The 21616-nt window shown below is 40.6% G+C and overlaps 2 protein-coding genes across 7 annotated transcripts in view; one reads left to right on the top strand and one right to left on the bottom strand.

Annotated features, from left to right (window-relative positions):
- The window catches only part of ABI3 (ABI family member 3), a 523965-nt gene that overhangs the window by 163311 nt on the left and 339038 nt on the right, over positions 1 to 21616 (bottom strand). The gene's annotated exons all lie outside the window — the stretch shown is intronic.
- The window catches only part of SPOP (speckle type BTB/POZ protein), a 78271-nt gene that overhangs the window by 42572 nt on the left and 14083 nt on the right, over positions 1 to 21616 (top strand). For all 4 annotated transcript variants that reach the window (XM_066364495.1, XM_066364492.1, XM_066364493.1 and 1 more), the window contains 4 exons: positions 13294 to 13437; positions 14153 to 14274; positions 17081 to 17232; positions 17380 to 17507. In XM_066364495.1, the coding sequence (XP_066220592.1) occupies positions 13360 to 13437; positions 14153 to 14274; positions 17081 to 17232; positions 17380 to 17507 (480 nt within the window). In that variant the 5' untranslated portion in view covers positions 13294 to 13359. The remainder of the gene's footprint in view (positions 1 to 13293; positions 13438 to 14152; positions 14275 to 17080; positions 17233 to 17379; positions 17508 to 21616) is intronic.

The raw sequence follows: 21616 nt of genomic DNA, 5'->3' as shown, positions 1-21616 counted from the left end.
ACAATGAAATGCATAGAAATATTTACCATGACTTTAAAAAGCACATCTTGAGTGTAATCTACTGTTTCATTGCAGTGCAAATGGTCTGTAAAGTTGGAAGTCATAAGATAAACATGTAAAGCGGTATTTTAAAAAAAATAATGAGCATAACAAACTGTGAAAGAAACATTTTTATAAGTGCCTTCAAAAGAAGTTTTATTCTGAATGTTCTTCCCTGGAGTAAACCAGAGTTACTTACTCAGATCTTCTCTGGTGACTATTATGTATGGATAGGATTAGGCTTTATACTGATGGTGGAGGGGAGAAAATATATTTGGATTTAAATTTTTAATCAACAGTTGATAATACATGATTTTGAGACCTTAGAGTAAGATTATTTTTCTCCCTAGAGAAGATCTTCATGGAGGTTAGAATTGCAGTTTAGGAAAGGGGATACCTTGAAACAAAATTTGTGGGCTTCATTTTCCTCCATAAAATGAGTTTGATTTTGAGCAGACTGCCTTAGTGTATGTCCTTAGAGCCCATCTCTCTGTGGGTAACTCTAAAAAATCTTTCTACTATTCTGGCTAGTATTTTAAAATTTTTATTTTGGTATGAGTCTTGCATTAATGCTTATGTATGTTTTTCCAGTGTCTTAGTAGGTAAAATAAGTGTTATTGCATGTTAATCTTCTCAATTCTGACACGGATCATTGTGAGCCAAGAAATTCTGTTAAGACAGACTTTCTGGGCCCTGGCCGGTTGGTTCAGTGGTAGAGCGTTGGCCTGGTGTGCAGGAGTCCTGGGTTCGATTCCCGGCCAGGGCACACAGGAGAAGCGTCCATCTGCTTCTCCACCCCTCCCCCTCTCCTTCCTCTCTGTCTCTCTCTTCCCCTCCCACAGCCAAGGCTCCATTGGAGCAAAGTTGGCCTGTGCGCTGAGGATGGCTCTATGGCCTCTGCCTCAGGTGCTAGAATGGATCTGGTTGCAACAGAGCAACGCCCCAGATGGGCAGAGCATCACCCCTTGGTGGGCATGCTGGGTGGATCCTGGTCGGGTGCATGCGGGAGTCTGTCTGAATACCTCCCTGTTTCCAAATTCAGAAAGAAAAAAAAAAAGACAGACTTTCTGTCTAATTCTTCCTTGTTTTTTCTGTCTGGGTGGTATGACTTTTTCCTTGTGTTATGATTTTTGGAATGAACATTTAAAGCTGAGAACTTCCTGCTCGTCCTTTGTTCCATCTAGTTTAGTTAGAACCTTACCATTTACATAGAAATTGGCTTATTTTAATAACTTTAGAAGAAGAGAGAATTTATTTCCTGCCCATACTTGCTAGGCAAGGAGCATGGGTCATGTAAGCAGTCATCAGATTTCTTCAGTTAAGACCATAGTTAAGAAGAAGACGAAGCATACAGATGCCTCCATCTCTCATATGTGGAGGTCTAGGTGTCTCTCATAAAGAAATATCTCAAGAAAATACTGAATTCTGTACTTAAAAAAATTTTTTTAAGCTAGTTAGTATTACAGTAGTTAAAGCTGATGAGAATTGGTTGCGCATGTGGTAAATAACACCAAATCCTCTGGAGCAGGTGGGCCTTCCCAGCTTCTAAATTAGTGAACTTATTCTATGTTGTATGTCTTAAGACCAATTTAAACTTTCTTCTTTGATATGCATCACTTGGGCCCTTTTTGTAGCCAAATTTTGTTAACAGTAAATATTTTTAAGTGGCTTTGTTAAAGTAGAGATGGCCAAAGAGAACTGCATGCTGACTTTGGCTTCTGTAAAGGCCATAGGACCCTGTGGGGTTAATGTAACCTCTCCCTATATGTTTTGTGAAATGACTCTTGCTTTTGAATTCCTTGTAGGTTGGACATGCTGAAATTGTGTTAGGGCCAAGCCTTTCATCTGTTTACTATTTGTATTATTTTATAAGGTTCTTCATAGTGGAAGGAAAGAAAAAAATCCTCTTAAATCTCAAAACAACTTTGGGAATATAATTATAAATATAAAAAACATATTCTGGCCCTGGCCGGTTGGCTCAGCGGTAGAGCGTCGGCCTGGCGTGCGGGGGACCCGGGTTCGATTCCCGGCCAGGGCACATAGGAGAAGCGCCTATTTGCTTCTCACCCCCCCCCCTCCTTCCTCTCTGTCTCTCTCTTCCCCTCCCGCAGCCAAGGCTCCATTGGAGCAAAGATGGCCCGGGCGCTGGGGATGGCTCCTTGGCCTCTGCCCCAGGCCCTAGAGTGGCTCTGGTCGCAGCAGAGCGACGCCCCAGAGGGGCAGAGCATCGCCCCTGGTGGGCGTGCAGGGTGGATCCCGGTCGGGCGCATGCGGGAGTCTGTCTGACTGTCTCTCCCCGGTTTCCAGCTTCAGAAAAATACAAAACAAACAAACAAACAAAAAAAAAAACAAAAAAACCCACATATTCTTAGCCATAAGGATTTCTACCCCCCCCAACCTTCTCCAAAACTCTCCTCTCCCCTCTCTCTCCTCTCCCAGTTTCTTCTCCCTCGGTTTCCTCTCCCCCCTCACCCCTCTCTCCCCTCTCCCAGTTTCTTCTCCCTGTTTCCTCTTCCCCCTCCCCCCCCCTCTCCTCTCCCCTCCCCCTCTCCACTTTCTCCCCCTCTGCCCTCTCTTCACCCTCTTCCCCCTCTTTGCTCCTCCCTCCCCTCTTCTCTCTTCCCCTCCCCTCTTCTCTCTTCCCCTCCCCTCCCCTTCTCCTCCCCATCCCCTTCTCTCCTCTCCCTTCTCCCCTCTCTCCATCCCTTCTTTCCCCTTCCCACCCCCCTTTCTTTTTAAAAATTCTGTTCCAGCTCTTGTTTAAGAATAAAATTTTCTCAACCTAGAGGAGAAATCTTTGATAACACGTGGGATGTGTTAAAATCTTCATCTTTTCTGAATTTGCTCTTTGTGGCCTTAGAGATTTTTGCCCAAGCCATTCAGTGGAATCAACACATTATTATAATTTGAGAAAAGGGAGAAGTTGCTGATTGTTTGGTTTTGCCTATCTAAATTCATTTGTAAAGGTGTTTTCCTTTGGAGCTGAGATCCACTTTGAAGTGAAATAGCTCCTTTGTAATCAGGTTTGTTTGCTGATTTGGATTCATGTGGTTCTTTTCAGACATCTCCCAAATGATGGATTTTGAAAGTGATGTGTGGAGAAGCTTAATCTAATGAACCCCATCTGCCTTTTTTTTTTAAGCAGTTGGAGGAGTTTTTCTCTTTCCCAGCAGTGTCTGTAATTAACCAGGGCAGCACATCACCTGGTGGTGTTAACCCAGGTCTTGTGAAATCTGTGGTCGTTGCAGCCCTGGTTTATTCTGCTGTATTTTCCAACCAAGTAGAGACTGACATTTTTTCTTACAATGTTGTTTGTAGATCAGGTTTAGCTCAGTAGACATTAGTGTCTAAATGAAAAGGCAAAACTCAGAAAGTCTTTTTAAGGTCTAAGGAGACTCAGTCCTCCAAGGCTGTTAGCTGGCATCTGCTGCCGCTTTCCAGGAGAGACCTCTGCATTTGGCGCAGAGCGTGCATTGCATTCCCCTGGACATATTTGGGGTAGGGAGTCATGGGAATAGGTCTTTGTGAACAACTCTTACATAATGGACAGTTTTCAGTGGAGGGAATGATTTCCCAACCCTTAACTTAAATTGGCAATAAATTTTTCTGCTCTTTGATTATTTTGCTACCTGGAAAAGTTGCATCCAAAGTGAGACGTATTCCATATTTTAACCTTTGAGCTGGCTGCTTAGGTCTCCTTGGGAACAAGGACACTTTGTAGTTATTTATAACTCCTAGAAAAGGGCAGTGAGACTGTAAACAGCAAGCACACACTGAGGTATGGGAGTCGGGAGAGTATTCTGTTGGTTATCCCACTGCTTTCCATGACTTGAGAGTCTTTCATGTACCTTCTTCTTCATCTTGATTTGGTCCGGATGAGCCCTTACTAGCCAGGCTGTTCTTTACAATTCTGTTTTATAACACTTAGATTCTGGAGAAGAAGGGAAAATAACCATTCCATGTATGAAAGCTATCTAATCCTCACAATTATTTTAGAATCTATGCCTGCCTAAGAGCTCTCTGTAAACTGAGATGATCTTAAAGGTACTGACATACATGCATAATACTGTACTTATTTCCGAGTTTTCCTATGTACAGCAGTTGCAAGAACAACTCAACTCTTAATTAGACTAGATTTGGCCGTGACTGAAAATAGTCTACATCTTAGCCTGGTATAGAAAAACTTTAGTTATATGTCTAGATGTGTTTTAAAGATATATCTATATATTATATATTTGTATTTATTTATATTTATGTATATACATGTTTACACTTGTATATATTTCATGTTAATTATCTGTTCATGTCAATTTTAAGGGAATCAAATCCTGTGTCAGATAGTATGAAAATTAGAGGTCAAATCTAAGTAAATGCTAAGGATCTGCCTCACTTATCAATATCTTGGAATTTTATTATGTAGAATTTAACTTGAAATAACTTAGAGGTCTAGCCTGAATTCCCAACAACTGATGTGCTGGTACATTCTGTGACCAGGATTGACTTATTCTGGAAAATGTGCTTATTACTGTTGTCTTGTGGGTTCAGAAGCTTTTTATTTAGCCCTGAAGGCTTCCTTTTTCTTCCAAGTTTTCTTGGATTTTTTTTTTAATCAAAGAAGAGTGTGGCTTTGAAATGTATTGAATGAACTCTTTAAAATTGGAGTGAGATGGGCCCTGGCCGGTTGGCTCAGTGGTAGAGCGTCGGCCTGGTGTGCAGAGGTCCCGGGTTCGATTCCCGGCCAGGGCACACAGGAGAGGCGCCCATCTGCTTCTCCACCCCTCCCCCTCTCCTTCCTCTCTGTCTCTCTTCCCCTCCTGCAGCCGAGGCTCCACTGGAGCAAAGATGGCCCGGGTGCTGGGAATGGCTCCTCGGCCTCTGCCCCAGGCACTGGAGTGGCTCTGGTCGCAATGGAGCGACGCCCCCGGAGGGGCAGAGCATCGCCCCCTGGTGGGCAGAGCGTCGCCCCCTGGTGGGCGTGCCGGGTGGATCCCGGTCGGGCGCATGCGGGAGTCTGTCTGACTGTCTCTCCCCGTTTCCGGCTTCAAGAAAAATACAGAAAAAAATAAAAATAAAAATAAAACATCGAGCCTGACCTGTGGTGGCACAGTGGATAAAGCATCGACCTAGAAATGCTGAGGTCGCCGGTTCGAAACCCTGGGCTTGCCTGGTCAAGGCACATATGGGAGTTGATGCTTCCAGCTCTTCCCCACCTTCTCTTTCTCCCTCTCTGTCTCTCTCTCTCCCTTTCTCTCTCCTCTCTAAAATGAATAAATAAAATTAAAAAAAAATTGGAGTGAGATGAACTAATGATTTTATTTTTTTAATGTTCTATGTTTTAAAAGTATGACTGGGTTCCTATGCTGTTACTCATTCAGCAGCTCCCAGATGTTAACATTTTAACTAAAGCTCATTAAGAAAAAAATATGATCCCAAAAGACAGTGAGTCTAGTTATTCAACAAGAATTTCACTGAACAAATATTTATTGAGTGCCTGTTAATACCATTAGGCACAGAGGGAAGCTCTTCTCGTTTTGAGCTTAATTTCTAATGGGGAAGACAATAGACAAGTAAGAAAATTGAAGCACACTAATTTCAGATGGTGGTAATAAAGAAGAAAATAACATAGGATAACATGATGAAAGGGATGGGCTAGCAGTGGGCTTCAGCTCAGGTGGTCAGGGAAGACCTCTCTGAGGATACTGCATTTGATAGGCTATCTAAATGCTAAGACAGAGTCAGGTATGAAAAGAACTGAGAAAAGAAAGAGCTTTCCAGGTGGAGAAAAGAGCCTGATGAGTTCACCAAATAGAATTAAAGTTGCAAGTGGCTGAAATATGGTGACTGAGAAGGGTAAGTGTTAGGTGAGGTCAGGGAGGTGCACTGAGGTCCTGGCTGTCCTGACAGAAGGTGGATTCATTTGGATAGTGGGGGAAGCCTCTGAAGATTCCTGTCTTGCCTCTCGTAAGTGTCTGATTTATAAGCCCTCTCAAAACTTTGAAAAAGTATTTGTAAATGCTGCTAATTCTTTAAAAAAAATTTTTTAATGTAGTATTAGAAAAGGTATTATAGTCACATAGTTCAAAATTCAGAAAGTACGAAAGGGAATACAATGGACATTTTCCTCCTTCCCCAGCAAGTACACATTTTCCTTCCTTGAAAGGAACCAGTGTCCCTAGCTTTACAGATATATACATATATATCTTTAATATATATATTAAAACAAATATTTTTGCCTCTTTAAATAGCAAGAGCTTGCTAGTTCCTTTTTTTTTTTTAACAGATCCTTATTGCATTATCAATCCTCTGTTGCATAATTTAGTCAATCCTCTGTTGATGGACTTTTTTTGTTTTGTGATTACAAATAACGTTATAGTGAGAAACATTTCCTATTTGTCATGTTAAATATATCATTAAGGTAAATGTATAGAAGTCAAATTGCTGGGTCAAAGGATATATGCATTTCTTATTTGTTCTGACATATATTTCCCTTCATGGAGATTGTAACAACTTATGCTCTAATCAGAAATGTTCTTACCCTGAGCAACTATTATCAAACATTGATCTTTGCCAAGTCACTGGGTGAATCAATGTGCGGTTTAATTTGCAATTATCATATGAATGAGAGTTGAACATATTTTCACATATTTAAGAGCCATTGTTTTTACATTCTGTAAACTATTGGCTGTTCTTTGCCCATTTTTCTTATTGATCTTTTAGATTCACTTAATATTAAATACCTCGCTTAAAGAATTAAAAACAAATACAATATTATTTGTCAAGTTATATCTCAATTTTTAAAAAGCAATTATCTTTAACTTTTAAACTTTATAAAGCATGAATCTGATAAGGGACATAAGAGAAACTAATCTTTCCTTTGCTGATTGAGGTCTCTCTTTGATTGCTCTTAGTTTTATTTTAAGAAGTATCTCTAAATTTTAAAAAAGTACATTTAGTATTTGGTTAGACTAGATTGAACTGCAGAATGTTTACACATAACAGATATTCAAAAGTTATTCAAAACTTGCAGCAGAGAAAGTCAGTATGACCTATAATAATCTGTCCTTGGAGTAATGAGAGGTTATTACCTCCTGGGCTATATATAATTAAAGACACTGTAACAGAAGAAACACAAAGGCTCCTTTGAAGTTACATCAGTTTGTCACAAATGAATATACCCAAGTCTTTCTATAGTTTATTTCCCTCCCTCTCTCTTAATTGTCAGCAATCTTTTTGGCTTCTTCTGTTTTGGAAAATGCAGACGTCTCTCAGGTTTAAAATAGTTATGACATTGGGATTTTTCCTTACTTGGAAACTGTACAAAAGAAAAAAAAGTGATAGGCTTCTAAAAAGTCCCTAACAAACCATTCTTTGGCAAGAAGCTATACTCCCAGCCATCTAGCTTAGGCATGTTTGTGTATTATGTTGAACCACTTGAAATTCCTGATATTTGGCTATTTTTGGCCTACAGAACAATTACATGGCTCAACATCATATTTCTACAATCTTATTCCTGTAATTTTAAGGCCAGTGGATATAAGGCTAATTCGTAGATGTCATGTGTGTGATATGCCTGTGTTGTTGGTTTTTAAAACAATTCTCTGGGTGACTGAATTAGGTCGAAGATGGATGAATGCTTATAGAGAATAAATGAAAGATAAAAAATAACTGCATAAATTGTCTATGTAACACTTTTCAGTGTTTATTAGCCTAGCTCTGCATACACTTACAGGTTAAACTGTTACACCACTTTCCCCTGTTGTATAGGGAATTCATCTTCTATCCTGAAAGAGTTCTGATTATGTAAGAGTTGAGTTCAAATTACTGATTTGTGTTTCCAAAATGAAAGAAAATATAACCAGCCTTTCTCCCCATGTAGAATGAAGGTATAATTAATACTGGATGAAACCCTCACTTTTACCAAGGCTGAAACTTGAGAGTGCCAGGCTAGGAGTTTTTGGCTTTGTTTATAACTCATCCAAAAGAACAATTTCATGATTTTCATTACATTGCATCTAATATACTCAGCACTGTTCAAAGGGCTCTTTTAGAGATACGTGAAAGAAACAAACAGAAGTTAATGAACTTGAATGCAACTTGATAAATGTTTCAGTCATCCAAGTATATTTATTTGCTGAATGCCTTGTTCCAGACAGGCTGTGCTAGGTGGTACAGGGGATACAAAGAATGGTGGAAGTTCCTTTTAAGGAACCTAAAGTCTACTAGAGGCACCAGAAGTGTTCATAAGTGTAAAAGAAGGCAGAAGAGCAGTGCACTGTGTAGGTTTGATTGAAAGCATTATCTGTGGGTTCATAATACCTGCTAGGAAGATTGTTATTAGTTGCTAACTGATACTACCTTCATTGGAATTTGAGCAGTATTAAAGTCGACAGGTATTTTAAGTATATTTCTTGGTGTGACTCAGAAGAGGTGTAATCTCCCAGGTCAGGGTTTAATAGAATGCCAGGAAAATAAATGGTGGTATATAACACATATGTTCAGCCGCAGAGTTGTCAGTGTACTGGGAAGTTTGTTAAGCTTTGGAGAATAAATTTATTTGAGAACTTGGATAGTTTGTCTTAACTTGTTTGGAGTCAGGAACAATATATTTTGGTCTAGTTGTCTCCTACAAAGATTCTCAAACCATGACCCTCAAACAGACCTTCTCTTTTCTAAAACTGTTTTTCTGCTGGGTATCTGCAGCAGTTGGCATGAAGTGCTGGAGAGTTCATGTAACACCAGGCTACTTTGCTGATGAACACTTTGCTCCTGGTGCCCGCTACGAGTGAAATTAATTAGACTTGTGCTATCCTAGTCTATTTCCCTCTCAGCAGGTTTTGTGGTTAAAGCTTTTCAGAGTCTAAGGCTAATTCTCCAGTTCTTAGTTGCTGGGTTGGACATTTTTTTAAAATTGGAAGAAAGGTGGTATTATTTTCAAAAAGAATAAAAAAGACTTGGCTAAAAAAATGAGTGAGAAGCAAAAAAGAAAAATGGCCAAAACTAAAGTAGTGTTTTTTTCTGGTTGTAATAATGGACCATGGTTCTGTAGCGACAATTAAGCCATTAAAATAAACTTGTTTTTAAATGTATCCTTTTCTTAGAGTTTAGAGAATACCTAAAATTGTTAATGGTTAGGTAAATTTGAGGTATTTTTTAATGTTCAAAATAAACTCATATTAGTATTCTATGATCACTCAGTAAGTATAGAGCTGAGCCTGCACCCCACACCTCCAGAGCCAAATTTTATGCTTTTAACTAACGTGTAAAATTCACATTTTCATTGCCAATCTGCCCCAAAGATAGTTTTAAGTAAGCATTTTGAAATTTTATTCTGGCCTCTAGTGGCAGTAATGTAACTGGGGTAAGTAAAATTGTGTAAGGTGAATTGATTCATTTCTAGATAAACAGTTCACTGAGAATGCATTTTCCATCAAGTGTAAGCTTACCTGGATCATAGGTGATCCCGTGTAGCATTTGGGCTCTTTTCTTGATGCCATCATGGATCATGGATTGCCCGAACCAGGGAGGCTCAAATACCAATGCAGTGCTTAGTTTGTTAGCTTAACATGACATAGCACACCATATGTAATATAGTTAACTCCATCTGTGATTACATGGGTTGCCTTATTTGTAAATGCCTGTAGAGTGGTGTTTAAAACCAACAGGGACTCGGGTAATACCAATGGTATTACTGTGTAAGGGTGCAACTAAATCTTATTACTCACCCTCCGTGATTATTACATAAGTGGTTGTGACTGTGTATGAGTTGAGTGATTTTTTTTTTTGTTAATTTTCCAAATGATTTGAGGCAGTTTCTAAAAATACTTAACTTATTAAAAAAGAGTAATCAGCCTGACCAGGCGGTGGCGGTGGCGCAGTGGATAGAGCATCGAACTGGGATGTGGATGTGGAAGGACCCAGGTTTGAGACCCCGAGGTCGCCAGCATGAGCGCGGGCTCATCTGGTTTGAGCAAAGCTTACCAGCTTGGACCCAAAGTCCCTGGCTCTAGCCAGGGGTTCCTCGGTCTGCTGAGGGCTCACGGTCAAGGCACATGTGAGAAAGCAATCAATGAACAACTAAGGTGTCACCACGAAAAACTGATGATTAATGCTTCTCATCTCTCTCCGTTCCTGTCTGTGTGTCCCTATCTATCCCTCTCTCTGACTCTCTCTTTGTCTCTGTTAAAAAAAAAAAAAGAGTAATCAGTTAAAGAAATTATGGCAAAGGGAATAACAACATTAAATAAATAATAAAGCTATTATAGAACGAGCATTTGAACCTATATAGAATATAGCATATATAGAATAACCTATACTTTCAAGAGATGGGTCACAAATTTGGCTCAGGGCTTCTTAGTAGCAAAGCAGAGAGGGCAGCATGGTAAGATTCATATTGTCTGTCCATAGGTGAAAACAAACTGGTATTCAGGAAGGGAATTTCTCCCTTGGGTATTATAAACCAGACAGTGTGTGATATAATAGAACACATCCTTACCTTATTCCTACAGTTAATACAATATATTTAAAAAAATAAAATAGGACAGTACAAATAATAGTACACAATCAAGTAGTTATCATCCCAAACCTAGCAGACATTTGTATTGTCATATTCGCCTTAATCATCCTTATTTTGAGAGAAGTATGAGAGGTCAACTTGAAATGTCTTATGCTATTTTCCTGGCCTCATTCTTTTTTTTTTTTTTTTTATAAATAAATTTTTATTTTACTGGGGTGACATCAATAAATCAGGGTACATATATTCAAAGAAAACATTTCCAGGTTATCTTGTCATTTAGTTCTGATGCATACCCATCACCCAAAGAGAGATCGTCCTCCATCACCCTCTATCCAGTTTTCTTTGTACCCCTCCCCCTCCCCTTCCCCCACTCCCCCTTCCCTCTTCCCCCCCCCCTAACCACCACACTCCTGTCCATGTCTCTTAGTCTCGCTTTTATGTCCCACCAATGTATGGACTCCTGCAGTTCTTGTTTTTTTCTGATTCGCTTATTTCACTCCGCATAATGTTATCAAGGTTCCACCATTCTGCTGTAAGTAACCGACGTCATCGTTTCTTCTAGCTGAATAGTATACCACAGTGTATATGTGCCCCATCTTCTTTATCCAGTCTTCTTTTTTTTTTTACAGTGATTAAAAGCCTTTAAGCAAACTCTTGGCCAATACAGCAAGAATCCATAAAAGAGTAGTATCCTTAACCTGTTCACCAAGTCCAAATTGGCCCCATCACCATGCCAAATCCCTGAAAAATGCAACCCAACCACAGTTCAGTCTGTTAGGAGCTGTCACAGGGAGCAGGAGTCCAGGAAAAGTCCACACAGGAAAAGTCCGCATGCCGGCCTCATTCTTCTCCCTTGCTCTCCCATCATGAATCTGATGCATAGCTTGTCAATTTTTTTACTTCTACTGCATGCATATATCTGAAAATAATAGATAATCTTTTTTCTTTTTTTTCTCTTTTCTTTCTATTTTTTTTTTTCTTTTTTTTCTCTTCTCTCTTTCTGAGGCAGGGGGAGAGAGGAACATCGAGCTGTTCCTGTATGTGCCCTGACCAGGGATTGAACTGGAATAATATATAACCTTAAATTTGTATAAATAATGTACTACACATAACATTGCAAACGTTGATTTTTTTATTAATGTTGTGTTTAAGCTCCTCTCCATGGTTCTATAGACCTAGTTAATTAATTTAAAATTTAAAATATAGTTTCCTGTTATATGGAAATAACCCAATTTAGTTATCTTCTCCTTCGAATGGATTTTTAGTTTGATTCTAGTTTTGTTGAACACCCTTGTCTGTGTCTTCTTATGTCTGTGTGCAGGTTCTCTAGGGCAGTGGTCCTCCAAATGTGGTTCCGGGGCCAGCCTATCAGGATCACCTGGGATCTTTGTTAGAAATACAAATTCTCAGGCCCATTCCAAACCTCTGAATCAGAAACTCTGAGGGTGGGGCTCAGCAACCTCTTTATCAGGTGACCCTGCTGCGCGATAAAATCTGAGAACCACTACTCTAGTGTAATACTAGTTAACAGTAGAATGCTGAGTCTCAGTGTACCACACACACTCAACTTTACTAGATATGGCCAAGTTCCCATCCAAAATATGCAGTGTATGAGAGTTCCTATATCCCCATACATGGCTGGGTTGATTTTTGTTTTTTTTCTGTAACTTTGATAGGTGTAAAATGTTTTAGAACAATTTTACTTTCTTTTTTTGTGAACAATATCTCTGTAGGGTAGCTGGCCTTTTTCTTAATGATTTTGTACAAACAGTTTATCAATTTATATATCAATGAAGTTATTCTTTGTCATGCATTGCAGGCTTCAGTTTGGCTTTTGTTTATGGTACTTAAAAAATTGTAACCGAATTCACCAATTTTTTTAATGGCTTTGTGTTTAGAAAGGACTTGGAGGGGAGAATTTTGTGTAGCAGATATTTGAAAATGGTCTGAGGCTCAAGAGAGAGGTCAAAGAGAGATGTGGGAGATACATGTTTAAAGGCAGAAATTTGACACTGTTGGGGTTGATAAAATTGTCATGAAAGAGAATGTAGATTGAGAAAATGACTGAGTATTTAACTATGGGGAATAATAGTGGAGGAAGATAATCCAACAAGAGATTGAAGAATGATCAGAAAACAGGGCAAGAGTAAGGAGAAGAATCTGAAAAACTGAACAGTGATGGGGCCTGATCTCTAATGCTGCAGAGAAAGGAACACGTCTGAAGGGGTCAAGTTGCTCTTCAAGAGAGCAGCTAGCAGTGGGTTGAGGAATAGAAGCCTGCTCTTCCTTAGTTTGTACTGAAGTGTGAGAGAAGATGAGACCGTAGTTAGAGAGGTAACGAGGTCCTTTTCCTTCAGGAGTAGGGTATATGTGTCCCAAGTGAAAGAGCCAGTGACAAGAGTTGTATGGTGTTCACTGTGCTGTCTCCTCTTCAGGTAGCCTTTTCATAGATATATTTTATATGCCCTTTGAGTAAATTCATTTGGTATGAGAACATTAAGTATTGTGCAGAGGATTAAAATAGGGTGATGCAATTGTGACTAGGAGACTAGATTCGATTAGGTGATTTTCTCCAAGGTTAACATGTAAATTTGAGATCGGAATGCTAAGCAGCCATTTGAACGATATGGATAGAGAATTCTAGGCAGGAGACAAGTTTCCAGTCTCTGGAAAGTCAAACAAAAATAGTAGGATGGTATGCCATTAATGTAAAACATCCTCTTGTTTCTTGGATCGGCTAGGGTGAAAAGAAAACAGAAATCTTTGTCCCCTGATTTTGGAAATCTCGTTTAACCTTCAAACTGGCGATGTCAAGGGTTCCAAGTCCTCCGCCTCCGGCAGAAATGTCAAGTGGCCCTGTAGCTGAGAGTTGGTGCTACACACAAGTAAGTTCATGTTTTCACTCTGTGAATCTTGAGTCTTGGGAGGATTTGGTGGCTGAAAGGAATGAGATTTTTTTTCTCTACATTAGGTTTCCTGCTTTCTCTGGAACATAACTGCCAAATAGTGGACAGATAAGGTGCTTGTCAGCTTCTCATTCCTTGGTTCTCCACCTGGAATTTGAATGCCCTAGGCCAGTGGATTTCACTGGAGTTTGGAAGGGAGCAATCTTTGAAACTAGATCCACTTACATCCTCCTGGATGGAAGTGTGTTCCTCAGTTGGGCAACTCAAAAGGAAACTAGGTTTGAGATTTGCTACCCCCGGTAGCAGCATCAACATCTCAATTGTCAACACTGCTCTGAGCAGACGCTCGTTTTAGGTGTGGCTGTATCGTCTGCATTCCTAACCCTGTCTAGGTTTTTCTCAGTCTCCATTCAGTATTTCTCAGGAGCTGAGAAAAGTTATGGAGCAGTTGGTCACTGTGAGATTTGTTAGAACGTGATGAGGGACCTGCGGTGAGACTGTGGCTGAGCCTCCATGCTGGCCCCACAGCTGTCTTCCTCTGGGGGTCACAGCTGTCTTCCTCTGGGGGTCACAGCTGTCTTCCTCGGGGGGGTCACGCAGAGGGAGGGAGGGAGGGAAACGATAATCTGATCTTCAACCTGTTTTTTAGGTTGCCCCCTTCCTATTTAATTGCTTCCTGGTTTTCTATCAACAGATCAAGGTAGTGAAATTCTCCTACATGTGGACCATCAATAACTTTAGCTTTTGCCGGGAGGAAATGGGTGAAGTCATTAAAAGTTCAACCTTTTCATCAGGAGCCAATGATAAACTGAAATGGTGAGGAAGAATACATTTAGCTGTAAAAATTTTTCTAAAAGTTTCCTGTTTTGCTTGGTTTTATGGAGAGACTGACTAGAATATAATATCCTTAGCAGACAGGGACTTTGTACTTAATATATCCCCCCAGTGCCTAGGACAGTACCTGGCATGTATAAGTGCTTGCTATATAATTGTTGAATTAATGTAATAAGTATATCAGGGATCTGCAAACTCAAATGGCTGTAGGGTAATGTAAATGAGTATAGAGAGCCAGTGTGGTAAACGATGTTCTGATCTAGTGTAAGTGTAGACTGTGTACTAGGCAAACTAGCGAGCGTCCTTCTCAAAGGGGTGGTGGTTACTGAGATCCAGCTGACTGTAGCTACGTGTGAACACGGGCGGACCATCGCCAGATTTTCTGGTTATTCAAGGAAAGCAAGACATCTAGATTTTAACATACAATCTCTTGACTTTTAAATCGCCTGTTTTTAAACAAATAAAGGAGATTTATTTGCTTATATAACTGGAATGCCCAGGTAGGATGGTTTTGGAGCTTAGTTTGATCCAGCAGCACAGTGGTTAGATTAAGGACCCCATCTCTCTCTGCTCTGCCCTGTCCTGCCCTGCTCTCCACACTTGGAGATCTCAAGTCTAATTTCCCTTGTGGTTGAAGGACGCCTGGTGTTAGTAATGGGCACATTGCACTACCACCCAACAGAAGTCTTTGAATTTCCTCTGAACTGACTGTGTGGCCAAGAAGAATATGGCACGCTTGTACTGACCAGTTTAGGTCTGGGTTCCTTCAGTCCCTGTGGCAAAGGGAATACAGTCTGAGCGGGGTCAGTCCCATCTATACCCTGTGTCCTCTGGAGGAGTAGGCAGTTCAGGAGATAATCATGTGCTCACATCAAAGACCAGACCACGGCCCTGGCCGGTTGGCTCAGTGGTAGAGCGTTGGCCTGGCGTGCAGGAGTCCTGGGTTCGATTCCCGGCCAGGGCACACAGGAGAAGCGCCCATCTGCTTCTCCACCCCTCCCCCTCTCCTTTCTCTCTGTCTCTCTCTTCCCCTCCCTCAGCAAGGCTCCATTGGAGCAAAGATGGCCCGGGCGCTGAGGATGGCTCTGTGGCCTCTGCTTCAGGTGCTATGATGGCTCTGGGTGCAACAGAGCAACGCCCCAGATGGGCAGAGCATCGCCCCCTGGTGGCATGCCAGGTGGATCCGGGTAGGGCACATGCGGGAGTCTGTCTGACTGCCTCCCCATTTCCAACCTCAGAAAAAATACAAAAAAAAAAAAAAGACCAGACCACATGTCTGTGAACCACCAGTTTTAACCTGATAATCCACTGAAAAGTTAAATAGGTCCCCATTTAGTATTTGTTGTCTATGTACAGTAAGCAGTGCCCTACTAGAAGCTGAGAGAGAATGCTTATTCTTAGGTATTTTATTGAAACCTACAACTTGAACACAATGTATAGTGATGTAAGTGGCATATGCACTCCCTAGAGAGGCACTGGATTAGGCCACCTGTTTGAGAGAGGTGTTGTAACACTGGCGAGGCCTAAGGGTACATATGGCCTGTCTGGTTGAAGCAGTGTCTGAACCACATGCAGTTCAACTGACATTTAGCACTTAACTCAGTTGAACCTATTAAATTCTGCCTGAATTTTGTTGTGCTCCATTGGTAATAGATTAGCATCTCTGACTGTATAGCTTGGAGCTATATACCCTGTTTGGCAGGTATTTACTTTTATCTGTACTTCCTCTGTACTACCTCCTTTATTTTAATTTTATAATATTATTGCCAGACTTATAAAATATTGGTAAAAGATTAGATACTATTCACATATTCTCTTGAATACTTTTTCTCTTCCAAGGTGATATTAAAGGGCTCATTGGCCCTTTTTATTAAGTGGGGTCACCACAGTCTCCACAAAATTAGGTGTTCTCTCTCCTGAGATTGAGGATTAGAATAGTCTGACTTTTGGCCCTGGACAGGTTGCTCGGTGGGAGTGTCGTCCCAGTACACCAAAGTTGCAGGTTTCATCCCTTGTCAGGGCACATAAGAATCAACCAGTGGCTTTTTTACCAGGGGTTGGTGCAGTGGCTGGAGCATCGACCTAAGATGCTGAGGACCCAGGTTCAAAACCCTGAGGTTGCCGGCTTGAGCACGGGCTCACCAGCTTGAGCACAGGATTGCCAGCTTGAGCATGGGATCGTAGATGTGATCCTGTGGTCACTGGCTTGAGCAAAGGGTCACTGGCTTGGCTGGAGCTCCCTCCTCCCCCACATCAAGGCGCATATGAGAAGCAATCAGTGAACAACTGAAGAGCTGCAACTATGAGTTGATGCTTCTCATCTCTCTCCCTTTCTGTCTGTCTTCTCTGTCTCTCTCTCTCTAAAATATAACCAGTGAATGCATGGATAAGTGGAGCAACAAATCAATGTTTTTCTCTCGTTCTCTCTCTCTTGCTAAAATCAATTAAAAAAAGAATGGCCTGACTCTTAAAATATTTTAGGGAAAAAGTGATTTGGGAAGTGATTGGCAGATGTAAGCGGGGTGTATGGTCGAATTCTAGACTGCCCCTATATTTTTGGTGTTTACTTTTTAAAAGTTGACTCAGGTTGCTCTAGAAAAGTGATCCCTAAATAGTAATTCTACCAAATCATAACTTCCTAGTTATGGGGCCTGGGTTGGTTTGCTTGTTTATTTGTTTTTTAAACATCTCCCTCTCTTGATTCTTATGTTCTGGTTCTCTCCTATCACTTCTCCAGCCTGTGAGAATGGATAATTTCAACATTTTTCCCCTTATCTGTTTTGGGCAGGTGTTTGAGAGTAAACCCAAAAGGGCTGGATGAAGAAAGCAAGGATTACCTGTCACTTTACCTGTTGCTGGTCAGCTGTCCAAAGAGTGAAGTCCGGGCAAAATTCAAATTCTCCATCCTGAATGCCAAGGGAGAGGAAACCAAAGCTATGGGTAAATGCTTTCATGTTGGATCCATTCTTTATTTTCATTTCCAGCAACTTTATGCACTGATAAGTTGTAGATTCGATCTGTTTTGTTTTTTGTTTTTTTTGCATAACCCTAAATATGACTTTTTTGGGTTTTTTTTTTTTACCTCAGAGAGTCAACGGGCATATAGGTTTGTGCAAGGCAAAGACTGGGGATTCAAAAAATTCATCCGCAGAGATTTTCTCTTGGATGAAGCCAACGGCCTTCTCCCTGATGACAAGCTGACCCTCTTCTGTGAGGTGAGTGCTTCTGCCTGCTGCCAGACGGGCAGCTCCCAGGCCTGGTCAGTGTGGGCAGAGTTAGTGTATAGTACCAGGAATGGAGAGTCAGAAAACCCCAAACAGAGCGACGCTACACAAACATTATTTATGTGACTGAAAATTGTCATGATTTCAAGGTCGTTGGGCACCTCAGCTTTCCACTTGTTACTGTTCTTAAAAACTAAGATTGTGTACAATTTTGGTATTTATGATTTTTTCATTGCTTCGGTCAGGATTCTGGCTTTGTCATTGTGGGTGTTTTCAGGTAACATTTGGAAGGACTGTCACTCCAAGTTGAGGAGAATGGCAGCAAGTGCATACGTCTGTTTGTTTTTTAAACTTCATGGCTCCTCCTTGAGTATGAAGTCCACATAGATTTGACTATACATCGCTTTTCTTTTCTGCTCCTTGAACTAGTTGATCATTAGGAGTTGAATGTCTCAGGTTGTCTTGCTAAAGTGGTTGTGATATAAGAAAGTCATATACCTCCTTTGTAGAGTGAAGGTGATGTAGATGGAGGCCTCTGACTCCCGCTTAGCTGAGAGTTATCTGTAGTCAGCTCTCTCACCAGCACCCTAAGAGCCTTTCTCAGGCTTACGAGAGAAGCCTTGAAGAATTGCCAAACTGAGAGAGCTGGGAAGTGGTTTCTTTAATGAGTATATACTAATAAGTAATCTCATGCTGTTATAAGCACATTTATGAATACTCATAAGCTCACAGTGTAACAAATGAATAAAAGCCCTAGCCAACTTGGATGTCAATGTTTCCTATACCTATCGTATGGCCTAGGAACCACTTCCTGAGTATCATCACTTGATGAAAATGACCGCTGTTTTCAGGGGGAGGGTGCAGGCAGGCTCCCTACAATGTGCGTTGTCAAATAATAGGTTTACACTGCGAGTTAATGACAGTTCCAGAGGCATGTCACCACCTGTGCAGCCAGAAAGGGTGTCCCTTAGGAATCTTGCCCTTTTGTAGACGAGGCCTGGCCAGTAGTCTACCGGCTTCTTTTCTGAGTCACAGTTCATTGATTATTCGCACAGAATAGTTCCTGGTGGTTAGGAAATTTTGGAGGTATAGTTTATTAAAATACCACACTAGATACATAAAATGCAGTTTCCATAATAGCTACCTTTTAATTTTTTTTTTCTTTTAGCTAGAGAAGGACAGATGGACAAACAGACAGGAAGGGAGAGAGATGAGAAGCATCAGCTCATACTTGGCGGCTCTTTAGTTGTTCATTGATTGCTTTCTCATACGTGCCTTGACCAGGGGCTCCAGCTGAGCCAATGATCCCTTGCTCAAGCCAGCGACCATGGGATCATGTCTAGGATCCCATGCTCAAGCTGGTGAGCCCGCACTTAAACCAGATGAGCCCTCGCTCAAGCCAGTGACCTTGGGGTTTTGAACTCAGGTCCTCAGTGTCCCAGGCTGATGCTCTATCCGCTGCACCACTGCCTGGTCAGGCTTCTTTTTAATTTCTTAATAAAAGAAGGAAATACTAACATAATGACATTTAGATAAATACAGAAATTGTTGTATTTGTTTTCTGTCTGATGAGCTTGAAATTTGAATTTCATGGAAATCTAACTAGTTATAAGAAATGAAAACAGTTATGTGGTTTTGTGTAAGGTTAGACGATACATAAACAGACCAATTTAATCTTCACCTGTCTTAAAGATCTAAATTTCAGAAAAATTTAAAAGCAGTAGAAAATGCTAATTTCTGTTGGAAATGAAAGCCAGTCTTAACTGTTCTCTGAAGAAAGATATCGCTTCTAAATGTCGCATCTGGTGTTTTAGGCAATGCCATAACCTTTATTGCAGCATCTGCAAGTCCACAGTGGGTCCAGCCTTTTCTCATATGCTTCTTCCCTCCCCCAGTCTGCTCCAGCCCCTGTATGACATTCTTGATTCTGAAAACAGTTGTCCTGCCCTCACTTGGCAATCTCTCATCCTGTGGTTAAGGCTGAGGCGCTCTCTCCCCCTTCCTTTCCCCACATACAATTCTCTTAGGAGAGATCCTGTGGTTAAGTTTAGATTTGCCTTACTGACTTAGAAGGGAAGTGAGATGACACTTTGGAAAGGAAGAGATGTTGAGCAGGGAAACGTCTGCTAGGTTCTGCTGATGCCATCGGTTTTTTACCCTCGGACCAGGTATGCCATCTGTTCCTCTCACACTTCTCTGTTGGCCACAGGTGCTGAGTGTTGCTTCTCATACTTGGGCTCCTGCCTAGTGAGACTCATTTCTGTTCCAAGGCTCTCTGTGGACTTAGTAGCATTCAGCATTGCAAGATAGTTGTGTGGCGGGTAGGGAGGTGTTGGATTATGTGGGTTTTAAAAATGTCTGCAGCTCATCTGAGTTCTTAGCGCTTTATAAAGCTAGATCATTCTTTGCTGCAAGTTCTATCCTTTTGACCTGTTGCTCCCTTTTATCATCGGAAAATGTATATACAAGTTTATTTTAGTTCATATTTATATTTATTATTGGTTTAGTTAGTATTTTTATTATTTAGAGGCTTTTATGACGTTGTTATCCACATACTTCAATTACGAGTACTCCATGGCTCCATTCCTCACTCTGCCTTTGTCCCAGACATTTCTGTCCTATTGTGATGCAGTAAGTATAGTTGTTTCATGATTTATTTATTTTTTGGTTCCCAGAGGCCACAACAGGTTATCCTAAGGTACAAGCCTAAGAATCACACATGTGCGAGTGTGGGCTTTATTTCGGTAGTATTACTGTTCATGAATATTTAAATGAAATTAGATTACAAACCTGAACATGCTGAATGGGTGGTCTTGTTTATAATGTGCCGCACTGGGTTCACTTTCAATCTGTGTTGTTTTTGTCTGACTATTAGGAAATGTGGCAATTCTTCCAAGTTGATTTTGCTTAGTTAATACATTTGGAAGCATTTCAAAGCCTTCCTTGAATTGTCTCTCTTCGCATCCTTTGAGCTAGTTAGTTCTATTATCTTCATTTCATGTTGCTAGGGAGAGAAGCAGTGCCTAGGGAGGTCAGGTAGTTTTTTCCTAATGTTGTGCAGCAGTAACGTCAGCTGTCCATTTTCTGTCACTGGTCAGCTGTGCCACATGACATGGGGACGAGTGCCGCTCACCCCAGGGAAGCATGGGCTCTACCAAGTTCTCTTTAACAGTATTTATTTTGGAAATGAAACAGAATCATGAAAGATTTACACTTTTAATTTTCTCTATAATAATTTGGACCATAGAAAATCTACTTGAAATATTTTAGCTTCTGTTGACCCTTCTCTCCATTTCTTTATATTGAAAACAAGTAGCTGTTAGTAACGAAGAAGCCTGTATGCACCTTCAGGGTCTATGCCTTTGATAGGTAGACAATTCCAGTGTCTCTTTGTAATGTTGCAATTATAATTGAAATATGAAATACCTAGATACTAATTAATTCTTAAAGTATCCCTTTCCTTCTCAAACATAGAATATTCCTTCATAGCCTGGGCATATGATTTTTGCCAAATTTTAAGTATATGGGTCTCTTCGTTTTTTTTCTTTTTATCATTTTATTAATGGATTATTTGGATATATTAGTTGAACTATAGTAAATGCCAATATTAGATTTTGTCCTACAAAAATGGTGATTTAATATGTAATATTATTATAAATGATAAAATATGATGTAGTAAATCTACAACCCGACCCGACAACATCACCGGTAACTTGGAATTGACCTGTACGTTTCCCCCATCCCTTAGATCTGTTGTCTTCCCCACTCAGAGATATTAAATATCTATTTTGAATTGTATGTTATCATCCCTTTATTATTTGTATGCCTGAACAATATATTGTTTACATTTGATTGTTTTTTTTTTCTTTTTTTGTGTGACAGAGACAGAGGGAGACAGAGAGGAACAGATAGGGACAGACAGACAGGAAGGGAGAAAGATGAGAGGCATCAATGCTTTGTTGTGGCACCTTAGTTGTTCATTGATTGCTTTCTCATATGTGCCTTGATCAAGGGGCTACAGCAGACCAAGTGACCCCTTGCTCAAGCCAGCGACCTTCGGCTCAAGCTGGTGAGCCTTGCTCTAACCAGATGAGCTTGCA

Source organism: Saccopteryx leptura, chromosome 2, assembly GCF_036850995.1.
Source record: "Saccopteryx leptura isolate mSacLep1 chromosome 2, mSacLep1_pri_phased_curated, whole genome shotgun sequence".
Lineage (NCBI taxonomy): Eukaryota > Metazoa > Chordata > Mammalia > Chiroptera > Emballonuridae > Saccopteryx > Saccopteryx leptura.
This window is presented reverse-complemented; position numbering and strand designations above follow the sequence as displayed.